At 41.3% G+C, this 15,261-nt stretch overlaps 1 protein-coding gene across 2 annotated transcripts in view; it reads left to right on the top strand.

Annotated features, from left to right (window-relative positions):
• Nucleotides 1-15,261, top strand: part of BAZ1B (bromodomain adjacent to zinc finger domain 1B) — an 83,778-nt gene that overhangs the window by 17,378 nt on the left and 51,139 nt on the right. Inside the window, exons 5-6 of one of the 2 annotated variants that reach the window (XM_077836310.1) lie at nucleotides 9,167-9,288; nucleotides 10,925-11,122. In XM_077836310.1, coding sequence (XP_077692436.1) covers nucleotides 9,167-9,288; nucleotides 10,925-11,122 — 320 coding nt within the window. The remainder of the gene's footprint in view (nucleotides 1-9,166; nucleotides 9,289-10,924; nucleotides 11,123-15,261) is intronic. The other variant, XM_077836311.1, reaches the window with a different exon arrangement.

Genomic DNA, 15,261 nt, shown 5'->3' with positions numbered 1-15,261 from the left:
TATTCATAGTATCATTAAACAAAATATTACAGGAGCATAGAAACCCCAAATCAGTTAACTTCTGTATGGGGCTGTTCGAGGAACACAGCCTAGCCCTCTGTGCTTCAATGTGGCTTTGTGGTTGTGTCAGAAGAGTTAAGACTCCTGAGTTTTATTGTGGTTCTGCCACTGATTCTAACTTTGGTAAAGTGACTGGTCTAATCTCTGTTTAAAATTACCCCCTTGTAAAATAAGGATGATGCACACTGTAAATAGGAAATTTAACATTGTAAAGTGCTTTCAAATTATCAAAAGTGTTGAGTATATAATTCCATACAAAATAATCTCTTAATAGAAACGGTAAGAGTACACCTTTAAATTCCGAATATTAAGCAACTTTAATTCTGCTCTCTTGTGTGAATGCACAATATTCTTTTAATTACATGGCTGATGCATTGTATGAGAAATAGTAACAATGCAATTTTTTTACAATTTTAGATACCCATGTGTATGTTATAATACTTAGCAGAGTTCCAGAGTCCTTGAAAATAAATATGAAATGCTTACTGTACTTATACAACACACTATAGATGTAGTAATGAAAATGTCTGGTATATATGCCAACTTCAGTTAATGGCATATACACAAGGGGGCAGAGTAAACCTTAGCACTTTCTTGGCACTCTTCATGCTTTTTTTCGTAAAAGGAATACATAAAGTAGCTTCAGCTCTTGGGTTTGAAGCCCTGCTGCCTTGCAGAGGTTCATGTATAGTGCATGTTGATTCTATAACCTGGATATATCTAATCTGCAGTAGGCATCCCCTGTCTTACAGACACTAGGATGGGGTGGGCAAACGTTTGGGTATGGAAATTGTATGGCGGGCTATGAATGCTCATGAAATTGGGAGCTGGGGTGTGGGCTCTGGGGTGGGGCCAAAAATGAGGAGTTGAGGTTGCAGGATGGGGCTTTGGGCTGGTGCAGGGGAAGAGGGGTGAGGGCTGGGGGTGCAGGCTATAGGGTGGGGCTTGGGATGAGGTATTGGGGGTTCAGGAGGTTTCTCCAGGCTGAGACAGAGGGGTTTGGAAGGCAGGAGGGGAATCAGCGCTGGGGCAGGGGGTTGGGGCATGGGAGGGGGGCAGGCTCCAGCAACACTTACCTCAAGCAGCTCCCAGAAGCAGTGGCATGTCTCCCTTCTGGCTCCTCCTGGTCAATGGGAGCTGCAGGGGCAGTGTGCTGAACCCCCTGGCTGCCCCTACATGTAGGAGCCAGAGGGGGGACATGCTGCTGCTTCCAGCAGCCGTGCGGAGCGGGGCAAGCCCCTGACCTCGCTGTCCGGCTGGAGTGCCACAGTGGGGCAAGCCATGGATCCTGCTCCCTGGTGGGAGCTCGACAGCTGAATTAAAATATCTGGAGGACAGGATGTGGCCCCTGAGCCATAGTTTGCCCACCCCTGCACTAGAACTTGGGAAGAAATCCCTCCTTTTATATATCATATGAGTAGTGCAGCTGGAAAGGGTTCCTAAGGTGCACAAACATTCCTGCATGCCTTTGGAGATCCACCAGCATGGAATGGGAATAAGTGGGCTGGCCAGTTTAAATAGTCAGATTAGGAGACTTCAGGAATCTGGGAAGCCATAAATTTAAATCCACTAATGTTGGAAAAACTAATTTCATTAGCATTTAAGCTGTTTTATGATTTCTGTGTCCATGTGCACAAGTCCGTGGGGTACTCTTTGCAAGTTTAGTGAAAAAAAGTACTGTATAGTCATAATGCAGTTAAATCAAAAGCAACTTTCTCTGGAGCAAGGCTGAGTATTGCTCCTCAAAGGCTATTTCAAATTGCTTAAAATGAGTGAAACTTCTTAGAAAGTGAGCCAAAAAATCTGAACAGAGGCAAAGTATTAACCTTCCACTTGAAAAGTATTTTCCTAAGACTCACTCTGAGCCACTGGAAACAGTTATATAACCTGAACTGTAGCAGTCACAAAACATTTTTGGAATATCCAAAATATTTAGTAAACAAAAGGAGACCGCTTCATTTGGATGATTTAGGATGTTAACACTGTTTGGTTAATCCAGGTCTTGCTGGAGAATAACTTGTACTTGTAGAAGACTTTTAAAATCAGATTGTAAATTTCTAAAAATGTGGTCGCATTTTTAACTCTAACCTTTATTATATGTAGTCGATGTATGCACAGCCAAAAATGTGTCTTAGCATTCGGACACTGTTCTGCTCATTCAGTTCTTTGCTTTCTTTTTCTAAGACCCAGATCCTCCAAGCTATTTAGGCTCCTAACTTCCACTGAAATCAATGGGAGTTAGCTGCCTGAATAACTATTGAGGATCTGGGATGAAATGTTTTGCACACAACTTTCATTGTGCTCTTGAGCAGTAAAAGCATAATATGGTAATGTCCCTTCTATGACTATAGTCAGTAATAGACTGTTAATGTTAACAAATATTTGTAGAACAAATGCATAAGACCAACTTATGACTTATGCATCCTGAGCAGCCAAGAGTGCCTCTCTTCTTATCTGATCTTGACAAGAAGAGTGTAGCCTCTTCTTTCAGGCCTCTGCTGCTGTGTTTTGGGCCTTTCACTTCAAGACCAAGCTAGTGTAGTGTGCTGTGCATGGGGGCACCGCCTTTTAGACTCTGGAAACTAAAGCTAGTACAGAATGTGGTTGCCCATTTATTAAATGGTACTTCATGCAGAGAACACATTATACCTATGCTCTGTAATCTAATCAACAATGCCTCCTTATTAATTCTGGAAGGAGTTTAAAGTGTTGGCTGTTTAACTTGTAAAGCCTTAATGCTTTAAGACCTGGCTGTTGGAGACTGATTCTCTCACCGTGCAATAGTGCTGTAGGTAGAATCAGCTGAAATATTTGAGCTTATGGTCCCCTAGTTTAAAAAGGAGAGATTTTCCCTCTTGTATAATGTTAGGGGGCTTATTCCTTCACCCACTCACTTCCCTGGTCCTTCTCGCATGAACAGAGAGCAACAATACCCGAAGTCCAAAGGTGCAAACAATTCAATGTTTATTGGGGTGAAGTTCCAGCAAGCATGATTCCAGTTTCCTTCCTTAGTGTCCCCCTTCCCAGCTCTGACACCATAGAGCCTTACACCTGTGTCCCTGTTCCCATTTCCCCCTTTAGCCAAACATGATTCCAATTGCCCCACCCCCATTCCCTTTTTCCATTCCCCCCACACCCACCCACTTCCTGATTGTCTGCAGACTATAGAGTAAAACTTGAGTTCTGCTTAGCTATACCTTAACCAATCATTTTCCTGAAATTTAACTAACCAATCCTAACCTATTGTAACATGATTATGTAACTGATTATATCCCACCACCTTAATTAGTTTACACCCAGCAAAATTAATTATACAGTAGACAGAAACAATCACAGAACCAGACAGAGATTGTACAGACAAACAATAGCAAAGTGGGAACTATAATGACAAAACAATACAGAAGTGAGGATTTCACATCCCAGCTATTGATAAGTGAGTTCTTGCCAGACAGGATGCTATCAAACTAAGTTTCCTTTTACATCTTCTAGGCACTTCCCTTTCTCTGGAGGTGACAGGCATTATTAGGACAGGAGTGTATTTCTAACAGCCCAATAGCACCTTATTTCAATGGGACTAGTTTGGAATGTGAGGATGTGACCGGTCGCTTCCCAGCTTATGGCTGCCTCTGTTGCTTAGCCAGAGGCCTTAACCTAAGAACAGGGCTTCAGACTGTCACAGTAAGAGAAGGACCTTACACTGGCAGACAGTGATTTTGATTCTTTCTTTTATACCTCTAACTAGCCAAGTGATAAGAATACACCTAAATTCTTAAAGTACAGGCCTTTGCAAACAGGCCTGAATATATATCCTAACACATAATATTTTTCTGTGAGGGTTTGATGCTTCCCAGGGTTGTGAGGCACCTTGCTACCGCTGGCCCTTAGCATGAGAGAGCCTTATCTATACCTGCCAGGGGTCAGGTCCCTGATAACGCTGGCCACAGGCAACACAAGTATTACCTTCTCTGGCTCTGCTGTCCCTCCGCAGGCAAGCACACGCCAACCCACAAGCGCTTCGAGCATCTCTCTGGAGTGCCCAGCCCCTGTTCTACTCAGTACTCACAAATTCACTACTCCCAAAGGAATAGTACACACCAGCTTACTAGTTTTAACTCAGGATCACCACTCCACTTAACAAACAGTACTAGATGATAAACTTTTTTTCACTATAAATATACATAAGAACTCAGATTCAAATAATAGAAAGTAACAATAGTGGAAACAAATGTTTACGTATAAACCAAAATCATAACACGCTTTCTAGAGCCTAAACTTAACTCATAGGACATTCCCGTAACTTACACCAAATTCTTTTCCCGGCATTTTTAACCAGTATGGTTGAGATCCCCTTTCAAAAAGATCAAGTCTTCTTGCAGTTTGTCTTTGCAGATTGAAGGATGCCAGTGTGTCTCACTGCACCCCCAGATGTACCAGACCTCTGATCTTCACCTGAAAACTGTCCCATCTGTCCCCCCATCTTCCTGTGCTGTTTTCCTTTTCCTATTAATTTCCTTCTGAAGTCTCCGCAAGCCCTTCATTAGCACTTGACTCAGTATGCTAGTACAAAAAGAAAAGGAGTACTTGTGACATCTTAGAGACTAACAAATGTATTTGAGCATAAACTTTCGTGAGCTACAGCTCACTTCATCAGATGCATGCAATGGAAAATACAGTGGGGAGATTTTATATACTCAGAGAACATGAAACAATGGCTGTTACCATACACACTGTAACGAGAATGATCAGGTAAGGTGAAAAGAAAAGGAGTACTTGTGGCACCTTAGAGACTAACAGATTTATTTGAGCATAAGCTTTCGTGAGCTGTAACTCACGAAAGCTTATGCTCAAATAAATCTGTTAGTCTCTAAGGTGCCACAAGTACTCCTTTTCTTTTTGCGGATACAGACTAACACGGCTGTTACTCTGAAACCGGGTAAGGTGAGCTATTACCAGCAGGAGAGAAAAAAAAACTTTTGTAGTGATGATCAAGGTGGGCCATTTCCAGCAGTTGACAAGAACATCTGAGGAACAGTGGGGAGTGGGGAATAAACATGGGGAAATAGTTTTACTTAGTGTAATGACCCATCCACTCCCAGTCTTTATTCAAGCCTAAGTTAATTGTATCCAGTTTGCAAATTAATTCCAATTCAGCAGTCTCTCTGTTAGCCGATGGCCAAGGATGTTTGGTGAGGTGCCAGCTATGCCCGTTTATACCATCCGTGACTTTAACCGCTAGGACGCACTGTCCCTTCGCGGCGGGCAGCCCAGGCTAGGCTGACGGATGCCCCAAGGTCCTAACCACCCGTGACTTTAACTGCTAGAGCTCAGAGCTCCTTCGCAGCGGGCAGTCAATACTGACTGACAGGTGCCCCAATGGCAGCACTAAGAGCCTCTCCACACCCGTGACTTTAACTGCTAGAGCTCAGAGCTCCTTCGCAGCGGGCAGCCAGGATTGACTGACAGGTGCCCCAAGAGTTTGCCCCGTGGAGGCGGCACAACTCAACGCTAGGCTCTTAGTACTCTCACCTAATGGCCAGGCTTTAGAGCCAAAACGGCTGAGGTTCTTTAATTGTGTTGGCTGCTTTACAGTAAACCAGAGAAAACAAGTCAGGCTTATGCATAAATGGTTACCAAAATTTATTAAGCTAGATTCTAATCATGTGGTTACAAAATTGCTAGTGCCTACTTATTTAAATGTAGAGATGTTACACACACAAACAAGTTACAAAACTGAAGCCACAATCCCAAAGAAAGAAAACAAAGTGTAGAGCTCTATTTCAAAATATGTGTACGCTAAAGATAGGAGATCAGGTGTGGGTGCTTCTTACCCTCCTTGCATCTCTCGATTCCAGCGGTGCCAAGCCAGGATCGGTCACTCAATTCCGCGGAAAGACGAATAAGGGACAAGGCGTAGGGACCCTCTTAGCTGCAGAAGCCTTGGGAGGCTGTCACTTATCTGACCAGCAGATAGATAGTGAAAAGCACTCAAAAATCATGGTGCTGTAGGTCCCCTACTTATACCTCTGTACTCCTTTATTCTCTTTCTCCTTTCTTATGCCAAATCGAGGCTGGTCTGTCTGGGTGACGCCAGCTTTCGCAAGAGTAGTTTACACTTGCAAGGGAGAGAAACAATAAGTGTCGACTACTGGACATTTCTTTTATCAGGGTAAATATTTTCCCACCTAGGATGTTGGTGTGTGTGCATCACGCTATTTAGTAGGGGCTAAGAGCCATGTCTGTCACAGGGCCTCTGCCTGCTGTGAGCTTAATCGTTGTATCTGTTCCCAGAGGCACATTGTAGCAGCACACCTGTGCTTTCACAGCTTCAAAGGCTGTGCTGGAATATATGTTAAGTGCCCTGTTCCGGCTTCCTCCTGTGTTTCCAGCAATGCTGGTCTGAGAGGGGGGGGCTGGCTGTCTGGCTACACTCTCGTTGGAGTCTGTTTTTGAAGTTTTTTGTTGAAGAATTGCCACTTTTAGGTCTGTAATCGAGTGACCAAAGAGATTGAAGTGTTCTCTGACTGGTTTTTGAATGTTATAATTCTTGACGTCTGATTTGTGTCCATTTATTCTTTTATGTAGAGACTGTCCAGTTTGGCCAATGTACATGGCAGAGGGGCATTGCTGGCACATGATGGCATATATCACATTGGTAGATGTGCAGGTGAACGAGCCTCTGATAGGGCCTAATCACATCAGCCACACTATGATGGTGTCCCCTGAATAGATATGTGGACACAAATGGTAATGGGCTTTGTTGCTGGGTTAGTGGTTCTGTTGTGTGGTGTGTGGTTGCTGGTGAGTATTTACTTCAGGTTGGGGGGCTGTCTGTAAGCAAGGACTGGCCTGTCTCCCAAGATCTGTGAGAGTGATGGGGCGTCCTTCAGGATAGGTTGTAGGTCCTTGATGATGCATTGGAGAGGTTTTAGTTGGGGATTGAAGGTGATGGCTAGTGGTGTTCTGTTATTTTCTTTGTTGGGCCTGTCCTGTAGTAGGTAACTTTTGGGTACTCTGGCTCTGTCAATCTGTTTCTTCACTTCAGCAGGTGGGTATTGTAGTTGTAAGAATGCAAGTACAGTGGTCTCAACCAGTGGTATTTGTACCCCTGGGAGTACGCAGAGTCTTCTGGGGGTACATCAACTCATCTAGATATTTACTTAGTTTTACAACAGGCTACATAAAAAGCACTAGTGAAGTCAGTACAAACTAAAATTTCATAGACAATGACTTTTTATGCTGTTCTCTATACTATACACTGAAATGCAACTACAATATTTATATTTCAGTTGATTTATAAGTATATGGTAAAAATGAGTAGGTAAGCCATTTTTTTAGTAATAATGTGCTGTGACGTTTTTGTCTGATTTTTTGTAAGCGAGTAGTTTTTAAGTGAGGTGAAACCTAGGGGTACACAAGACAAATCAGACTCCTACAAGGGGTAAAATAGCCTGGAAAGGTGGAGAGCAAACTGTGCTAGTAGACTGTTGTTTTAAGATGCACGCAATATGCAATGGTCCAGCAAGGGGATAAGTGTCTCCTGTTTTCTGTCTGGAGAAGTTTGTCTCAAGGCACCTGTGAGTGACCTGCCTTTAACTACAAGGCCTAGAGAACATAATTTTCAACATATCTGCATGACTCCTCACACATGTTCCATACACACATCTCACAATGATTGATGACCAATGTGACACATGCTTTCATTAGAGACCTCACATGACATTTATTTTGGTGAATCCAGGGATCTGTATACTCCTGTGCCTTCTGCCAGTTGGCATCAGGAGGTCCTTGGGTTACAAAGAAATCCTCAGTTTAGGTACTTGTTCCTCATTGATATTGTCTACCAGATCTCAGCTGCCTTCTGAGCAGACTGCAATGCCATCTTTTTTTCCCCTTTACATCCAGATTGTAAGTGGAGTGAGGGATAAAGGTGATTAGATGTGGCAATGTTATGATTTTGTTGACATACTGATGTTTGGATAGTCTGTTGCTAGGGATTTATCTTTGATATTTGTATGACGTGCTTTAATTGTTCGTGTCTAGAAGTGTTAAGTTTGTTAAAACCATAATGTTTACAAATAGACACAATGGTGTATAGAAGTCTGTTTCTATAGCCTAAGTCTAGAATTTGCCTAGGTACGCAAACATGATCTCTTTTTTTTTAATTCATAGCAATGAGTGTTAAAAATAAAACTTGGGGATAGTCTTCCACAGCAAGTTCTTTTTTAATAAGAGTTTTTTTTTTTTAGGAAAGACAAACTTATGGCTATTTTCTGGTCAAGAAATACACATTCTAGTAGTTGTCATTGTTCCTTTGAACAACTTAATTGTAGTATGTGTATTTCAATAGACTGAACATCTTGTGTTGAAGAGAGTTGACCCACTCAAATTCTCCTGATTATATCTTTTCTCAGAATCTGAGTAACTTTAGAATTCTCACTCACATTTTCATAAGCCATTTAAGACCATTAAAAGGTTAGCTTGTTCTGTACCATTAGTTTGTAGCAAGTCTCCATGGTGGAATTATTTCCAGAAATAAGTGGTCTGATCAAATTAAGCAGCTCTAGTTGGTTGTTAAAAATAAGCTTGAATGTCACACCGAAAACACCACTAAGAAACGAATACTTCAATCTTGTCCTGTTATGTTTAGTACTACAGCTCTTTTGGGATGTGATCATCTACTTTACGCAGGCCATTGTATTTGCTAGGCACTGCTGGGAGGGATAAAGTGAATGGTGCATCTAAGTACCAGTTTCACAACTAGAGCTTTTGGCAGCAACACTGACCAATTTTATCTGTTGGTGACCAGCTCAAAGGTTCTGAGCAGGTCTAGAGGACTAGATCACTATAAAACCCTCCTCTCTGTGTGTAGATGGTTATAGGCAAACCACTGTGAAGATGGGCTCAGTGGTGGTCCCTCATGCATGTTAAGGTGTCCTAGGTGCTTTACTGAGGGAACTTTAAAGACTGGGGGGGGGCATTAAAGGAACATGTGACAAGTCTAAGCATGATCTTTTAATGGTCTGACTGTAGTCTTTTTAACTCTATAGCCCCTAGGTGGGTCTGTCTCAGCAGTGCATCAATAACTGTCTGTCTTCTGGTTGATCAGGTGACCGGGCACGCAGGTCCCCTCGGAAACTTCCTACTTCTCTGAAGAAGGAAGAGAAGAAGTGGGTGCCACCTAAGTTCCTACCACACAAATATGATGTCAAGCTGCAAAACGAAGATAAGGTGAGTTGCCTGTATGAATCTTCTTCTACGCAGCATGACAGAAAAGGATGAAATGAATAACCCCTATGTGCCATCAAGCAGCAGTGAAGATTCCTTTAACCACATTCGGTATTGTATAGAAAAGTTGTCTGAATGGTGTGACTTATGCTTTGGTGAGTAAGCTGGCTGTTAACTGGCTAATACCTGATCTGTCTGCCAATTGGTTGATGAAACCTGGCCAGTGATATAAAATTTTTTATTAAAGCTAATGTAAAAAGATATAATGCACAGGTTAGGGAAAGTGTGTCTGTACATGTGGGTATAGTGCTTAGGTTGTCCACAAACACAAAGTTTGTTTTAAAAGTCATAAGATACATATAGCACCTAATCAGCAATAACCTAAATTTAACAATACAGTTTAGATATTACCATTCAAGTATTCGGGTACATCACTGATAAAAAGTTGCACAGAGTTGTTTGTGGAAAGCAAAATATATCCAAGTAAAGATTGTCCCTCAGTAATTGAGAATTTAGGGTGGGTTGTCCATTTAGAATATACAATCCATTAGGAAAATATTTCAGTTACTTTCCCAACTGCGCTTCTCATCGGCAGTCTAGCTCAGCGTTTCCCAAACTTTTTTGGCCATGGAACATCTGGTATATATTTACGGAACACTTCTAATATTATTTTGTAGTCGTTTGGTTTTCAAATAAAAAATTGCTTTATTTATGCTCAAATATATTTTATTTTATAAAACAAAGCAAAAATGCAAATTTAAAATAACTTGAACTAACAATTTCTAACTGGAAAGCGGGTATAAACTAGTGCAAGACCCCTTTTTTAATTACGATTCTTTCACAGAACACCTATTCACATTTAGCGGAACACCAGTGTTCCGCGGAACACAGTTTGGGAAACGCTGCTCTAGCTCATCCCTCCTGGTATTGCTTGTAGAAGTGACCAAGAGTAACTGCTTATATGTAACTGCATCTGAAGAAGTGGGTTTTTGCCCATGAAAACTTATGCCCAAATAAATCTGTTAGGCTTTAAGGTGCCACCAGACTCCTCATTGTTTTTTGTGGATACAGACTAACACGGCTACCCCTCTGATGCTTATATTTAATTAACCAGTGATACTTTGAGAGTGACATCATAGCTAATTACACTTCAGGAAGCTCTCTGGTTTGCAGCACTGCTGTATTCTTTCTATCAGCTGTTCACTAGGCTGATCATAATCCTGATAGGAAGGCAGCAAGGACTTCATACTAATGATTACAGCTTGCAGAGTAACTCTCCTGGTCTCAAAAAGAGTTTGATAAACTAGTCTCTTTAACCAAATATTAGTGATTGGGTGTTGTTGCCAAAGCAAAGTAGTAGACTTTGGCAAGGAATCTGCAACATAAGTTAACATTTCAAATATTTCAGTGACAGATTTTAGCTAATTGAACATCCCACCAACTTCTTTCAACTCTCAGTGCTACAAGTGCTATTTGTTCTAATCTGAGGTTGCAATAGCCAGGGGTCACACAAAGAAAGGGGTGGATGCCTCTTGACTAAGAGGTGATGTAGTGTACCATACCTGTGCTCTTGTGTGGTGTTTGAGAGAATACATAAAAATTGAATGTTACCAATCTGTCTTTGTGTGATGTTTCAAAGATCATCAGCAATGTGCCAGCAGATAACTTAATCCGTACAGAGCGACCACCCAACAAAGAAATCCTGAGGTATTTCATCCGCCATAATGCACTACGGGCTGGTACAGGCGAGAATTCTCCATGGGTGGTAGAAGATGAATTAGTGAAGAAGTATTCTCTTCCCAGTAAATTTAGTGACTTTCTGCTAGACCCACATAAGGTAAGAACTCTCATTTAAAAATCTGCTTGCAAGGTAGGGCTGGGGTGTGGAAGAGACACTGGCCAAGATTTTCAAGTGAATAATTTTTTGGGGGGGCTCCAAACTTGAGACATCTTGTTGGGGCTTAGTTTTCAGACTGAAAGCCCTGCAGTTTCTGAAAATCAGCTCCTTTAAGGCAACTTTAGATGAGCACCTAAAAATAGTCCTCTTTGAAAAGACTGGCTGGAATGGGTTTAGTTGGGCTATGGGAGGCCTCAAACCCTCTTAAGGAGTGGAACTAGGAGTGGAGACGCTTCATTTGAAGTTAATTCTATTGTAGGTTGTGTTTCTCCTTGCCAATCAGTGGCAATTCTATAAAGAGCCCCCACTCCTGGACAAGAAGAAGAATAAGTTTAGATAGATAGATACAATATTGTCCGCAACAGATCAATGAAATAAATGTTCCCTTTTTCTAGGTGGTCACTCTTGACCTTCCCCCCCCCCCCCCCCAATCCCCTAACCATCCAGAAAACATATGTGTTTGTGAAACACTGAAGTGTAGAAAATTTTGGTAAAGGAGATCTACAAATACTATTGTAAGGCAATGTGTTTATTCAATGAACTTATTTCATTTAGAGGTTTTTGTCCCTGACACAGGGCACTGAAAATCTCATGGCACAATTACGGTGATTGCATTTTCTTTGCCTTAGACAAGCAATGTAAATCCCAACTGTTGAAGCTAACTTGAGATGTCAGGAGTTTACTATATAGGAGAAAACTATAACCTTTATCCAGTAGTGTGAATTACTGAATCTATCTGTTTATGGTAGTTTAGAGGTTGTAGTTGAGATATTAAATATTTTGGTTTTGTAACTGTTTCCGTGGTCCCTGCAGAATTAATACTTTCTTATAGTGTGCTGGATTCACAGATCTTAAAATACTTTACAAAGGAAGGTCAGGGTTACCCCCTTTTATAGGTGGGAAATTGAGGTGTAGAGGTGAAGTGATTTGCCCAAGTGCATTAGCACGTCAGTGGCAGAGCTGAAAATAGGACTTGACTCTCCCAGTCATGTACCCTACTTTTGGACCATACTGCTTCTAGAATAGATAATCTATTCTATTATGTTATCCTAGATGCAGGTTTGCCATCCCCTAACTGAGGGAGCTACTTTTGGCAACCCCGTGGCGATTATCACATTTCATACTGAAAAAAGAACAGGAGTACTTGTGGCACCTTAGAGACTGACAAATTTATTAGAGCATAAGCTTTTGTGGGCTACAGCCCACTTCATCGGATGCATAGAATGGAACATATAGTAAGAAGATAGATAGATACACACACACACATTATATATAAGTTAAAGTTGCCATACAAACTGTGAAAGGCTAATTAGTTGAGCTATTCTCAGCAGGCGAAAAAAACTTTTGTAGTGATAATCAAGATGGCCCATTTAGACAGTTGACAAGAAGGTGTGAGGATACTTGACTTAGGGAAATAGATGGAATATGTGTAATGACCCAGCCACTCCCATACTGAATATTCCACATAGCAGTGATAAAAGGGGCTTTCAGTATTGTGGTTAAACGAGGCTCATCCCTCACCCCCAAAAAGGCTAAGTATTGCACCGTTGCCTCAATATACACCATATTGAAACCCCGCTGGAGCATGGAATTTGCCCTTGAGAGGTGTGCATGTTGGGAAAGTCCTGGTTTTTTTCCTCTATGGAATAATTCTAGCATGGTTCAGACTTAGTAAAACTGCACCCTAGAACAAAAAAGGATTTCCTTACATCTTTCTACTTGCCCTAGTAGGATGGCTCCATGCTCTAGCAGGAATACTTAGGCTCACATAGAAGTCTGGTGTAGGTTCATTTAAAGGAAAGATTAATATAAAATCATTAATTTGCAGACTGCCTCTTAATTTGGTATAGTATTTGGGACATTCAGTTACTAAAAATACACAATTAAAAAGTATTTGACCACCCTTAGATGCTTTGAGTATTCAAAGCACCACAGGAGGTATGCTATCAATGTAAATAATTTTATTCTATTTGCACTTGCAGTGACTTATCTACACTGCTGCAAGTCTTTGGTAAATAGTACATTTGCTGTCCCTAGAACAAGAGAACTGTTTATGAAACTCTTAGCCCTGGTCAGTTTGAGATGGTATTTGAGCCTGAGACACAAGTGTTGTGCCTATCCCCTGTCAATGGAGGGCCTACAGTACACTCTGTTTAACAAGTGTAGCAAAAAACTTGCAAATCTGTTGCAACCAGTTTTACTTGGGGGGGGGGGTGTGTGAGAAGAGCTGCTGTTACTTTCATCCCATTCACTGCCACTTCTAGTTAGTTCCTATGAGGAAACAGTAAAACTGAATCTGTGGGAGAAGCTGAAAATTGTTTTATATTTCACTGTAAATATTTAGGGAGTGCTGTCCATCTGTTGAAATGTTAGAGAATTTTTGTCATAACAGCCAATGTCTGGTTTTTTAGAACTTTTACTGGCAAATTCTAAGGGTATGTCTTCACTACCTCCATAGTGTAGACGAGGGCTAAGAAGGGAAGTGGGGTAGCATACTGTCTGGAGAACTGGCAAGTGAAGACAAGACATAGGAGCTAAAGTTAAATAATACCGAGAGCTTGACAGAAAAAAGAAATTGTCAACATTTGACTGCTCTTACTTCCCAGAAATTTCCCCAATATAGATTTGTTCTTTTCTTGTAAAGAAATGCCTAAACCATATGATGATTTGACAGACAACTTGTTGCCAAATGTAGCTACTTAAAAAAAAAAATCAGTTATCTATAGTTACGCAAGTACAAAAGAGCCTGCAGGGACAATGATCTCCTCTGGCTTGACAGTTATATCAAAGTATGGAATAGAAACTTTTTTGATCTCTGGTCCTGGACCAATGCTTGGGGAAAGTTTTTGCTAATCCTAAGCGCATCTGCACTGATACTGCCAAAGTAGAGTTAACCCTGATAGGTTATGAAAGACTTAACTTTCTACTGTGGGTTGTTATAGTTGTTTGTAATCTCGTAAAACCTCTTAATCGTCACAGAGAATGTAAAGTCAATATTTTCACCCGTGCTGTTTCCCTCTCTGAAGTCTGCAGCTTAAACATACCTTCAGTAAAACACTTGCGGCTGGCCCACATCAGCTGACTCAAGCAGGATCTGTAGGGCTATAAAATTTCAGTGTAGGTGTTTGGACTCTGGCTGGAGCCTTGGTTCTGGGACCCTCCCCTCTGGCAGGGTCCTGAAGCCTGGGCTACAGCTAGAGCCCAAACATATACACTGCAATTTTGTTGTCTTGCAGCCCAAGGCCTGCAAGCCTGAATCAGCTGACATAGGCTGGCCATGGGTGCTCTTGTCAGTGTAGACGTCCACATGGCTCTCAGGGTATACCTTAAGGATTTCCTATGTTCAAGAGGCAGAATGTAACCGACTTAAGGGAGAGTAAAAGCAAATGACTCTTCACCCCGTAGCTTGTCTTAAGTGGAAACAAGAGCTGCTTATGTCAGCTGAATGGCACTAAAGTGCCTTCATTGCCCTATGGGGGAGAAAGAATAACTCTGTAAGTGCCTGGGAATTAATGTAGTAGTTAAGATTACTTGAGGACTTTCATAACCACAACTCTGAGAATCTTTAGGGAGGAAGTTTTCTATGCTTGGCCTTAGCTCAGTGGTAAATTCAAACCATTTTAAAATCTGAAATTGTTGGAGGACAAAGCAATCTAGGATTAGTTCCTCAGTTCTGCCAAAATAACGTTGAGTTGTCAGCATGTTCAACTGGTGCACATGCAGTTGTAATATCTAACATAAATGGTTATGATGGTTATCACTAATATGCTGAAAATAACTTTCTCCATAGGTGGTCTCCTGCAGTGTTTATATGCTGTCTTCAGTGGAGCTTTCTGCAATAGGGACACCAAGGGCATTAAAAGAAAACTAAATTTTCATTAAATGGTTAATCTTAATGTAGTAGTAAACATTCAGAAGTAATGAAATAAAAATGCTAACAGTGCTATGAGAAATGTAACTTGATTACAATGGGCATGTTTACTATATCTGTTCTGAAATATGTACCTTATTATAGCAATTTTCAGAATGTTGCACATCCTGTATCTTTTGTTATGCTTGACGTGACAGAATTTTTCACT

The sequence above is a fragment of the Eretmochelys imbricata genome, chromosome 17, assembly GCF_965152235.1.
Source record: "Eretmochelys imbricata isolate rEreImb1 chromosome 17, rEreImb1.hap1, whole genome shotgun sequence".
Classification (NCBI taxonomy): Eukaryota; Metazoa; Chordata; order Testudines; family Cheloniidae; genus Eretmochelys; species Eretmochelys imbricata.
The sequence above is the reverse complement of the archived record's forward strand: the minus strand, read 5'-3'. Positions and strand labels throughout refer to the sequence as shown.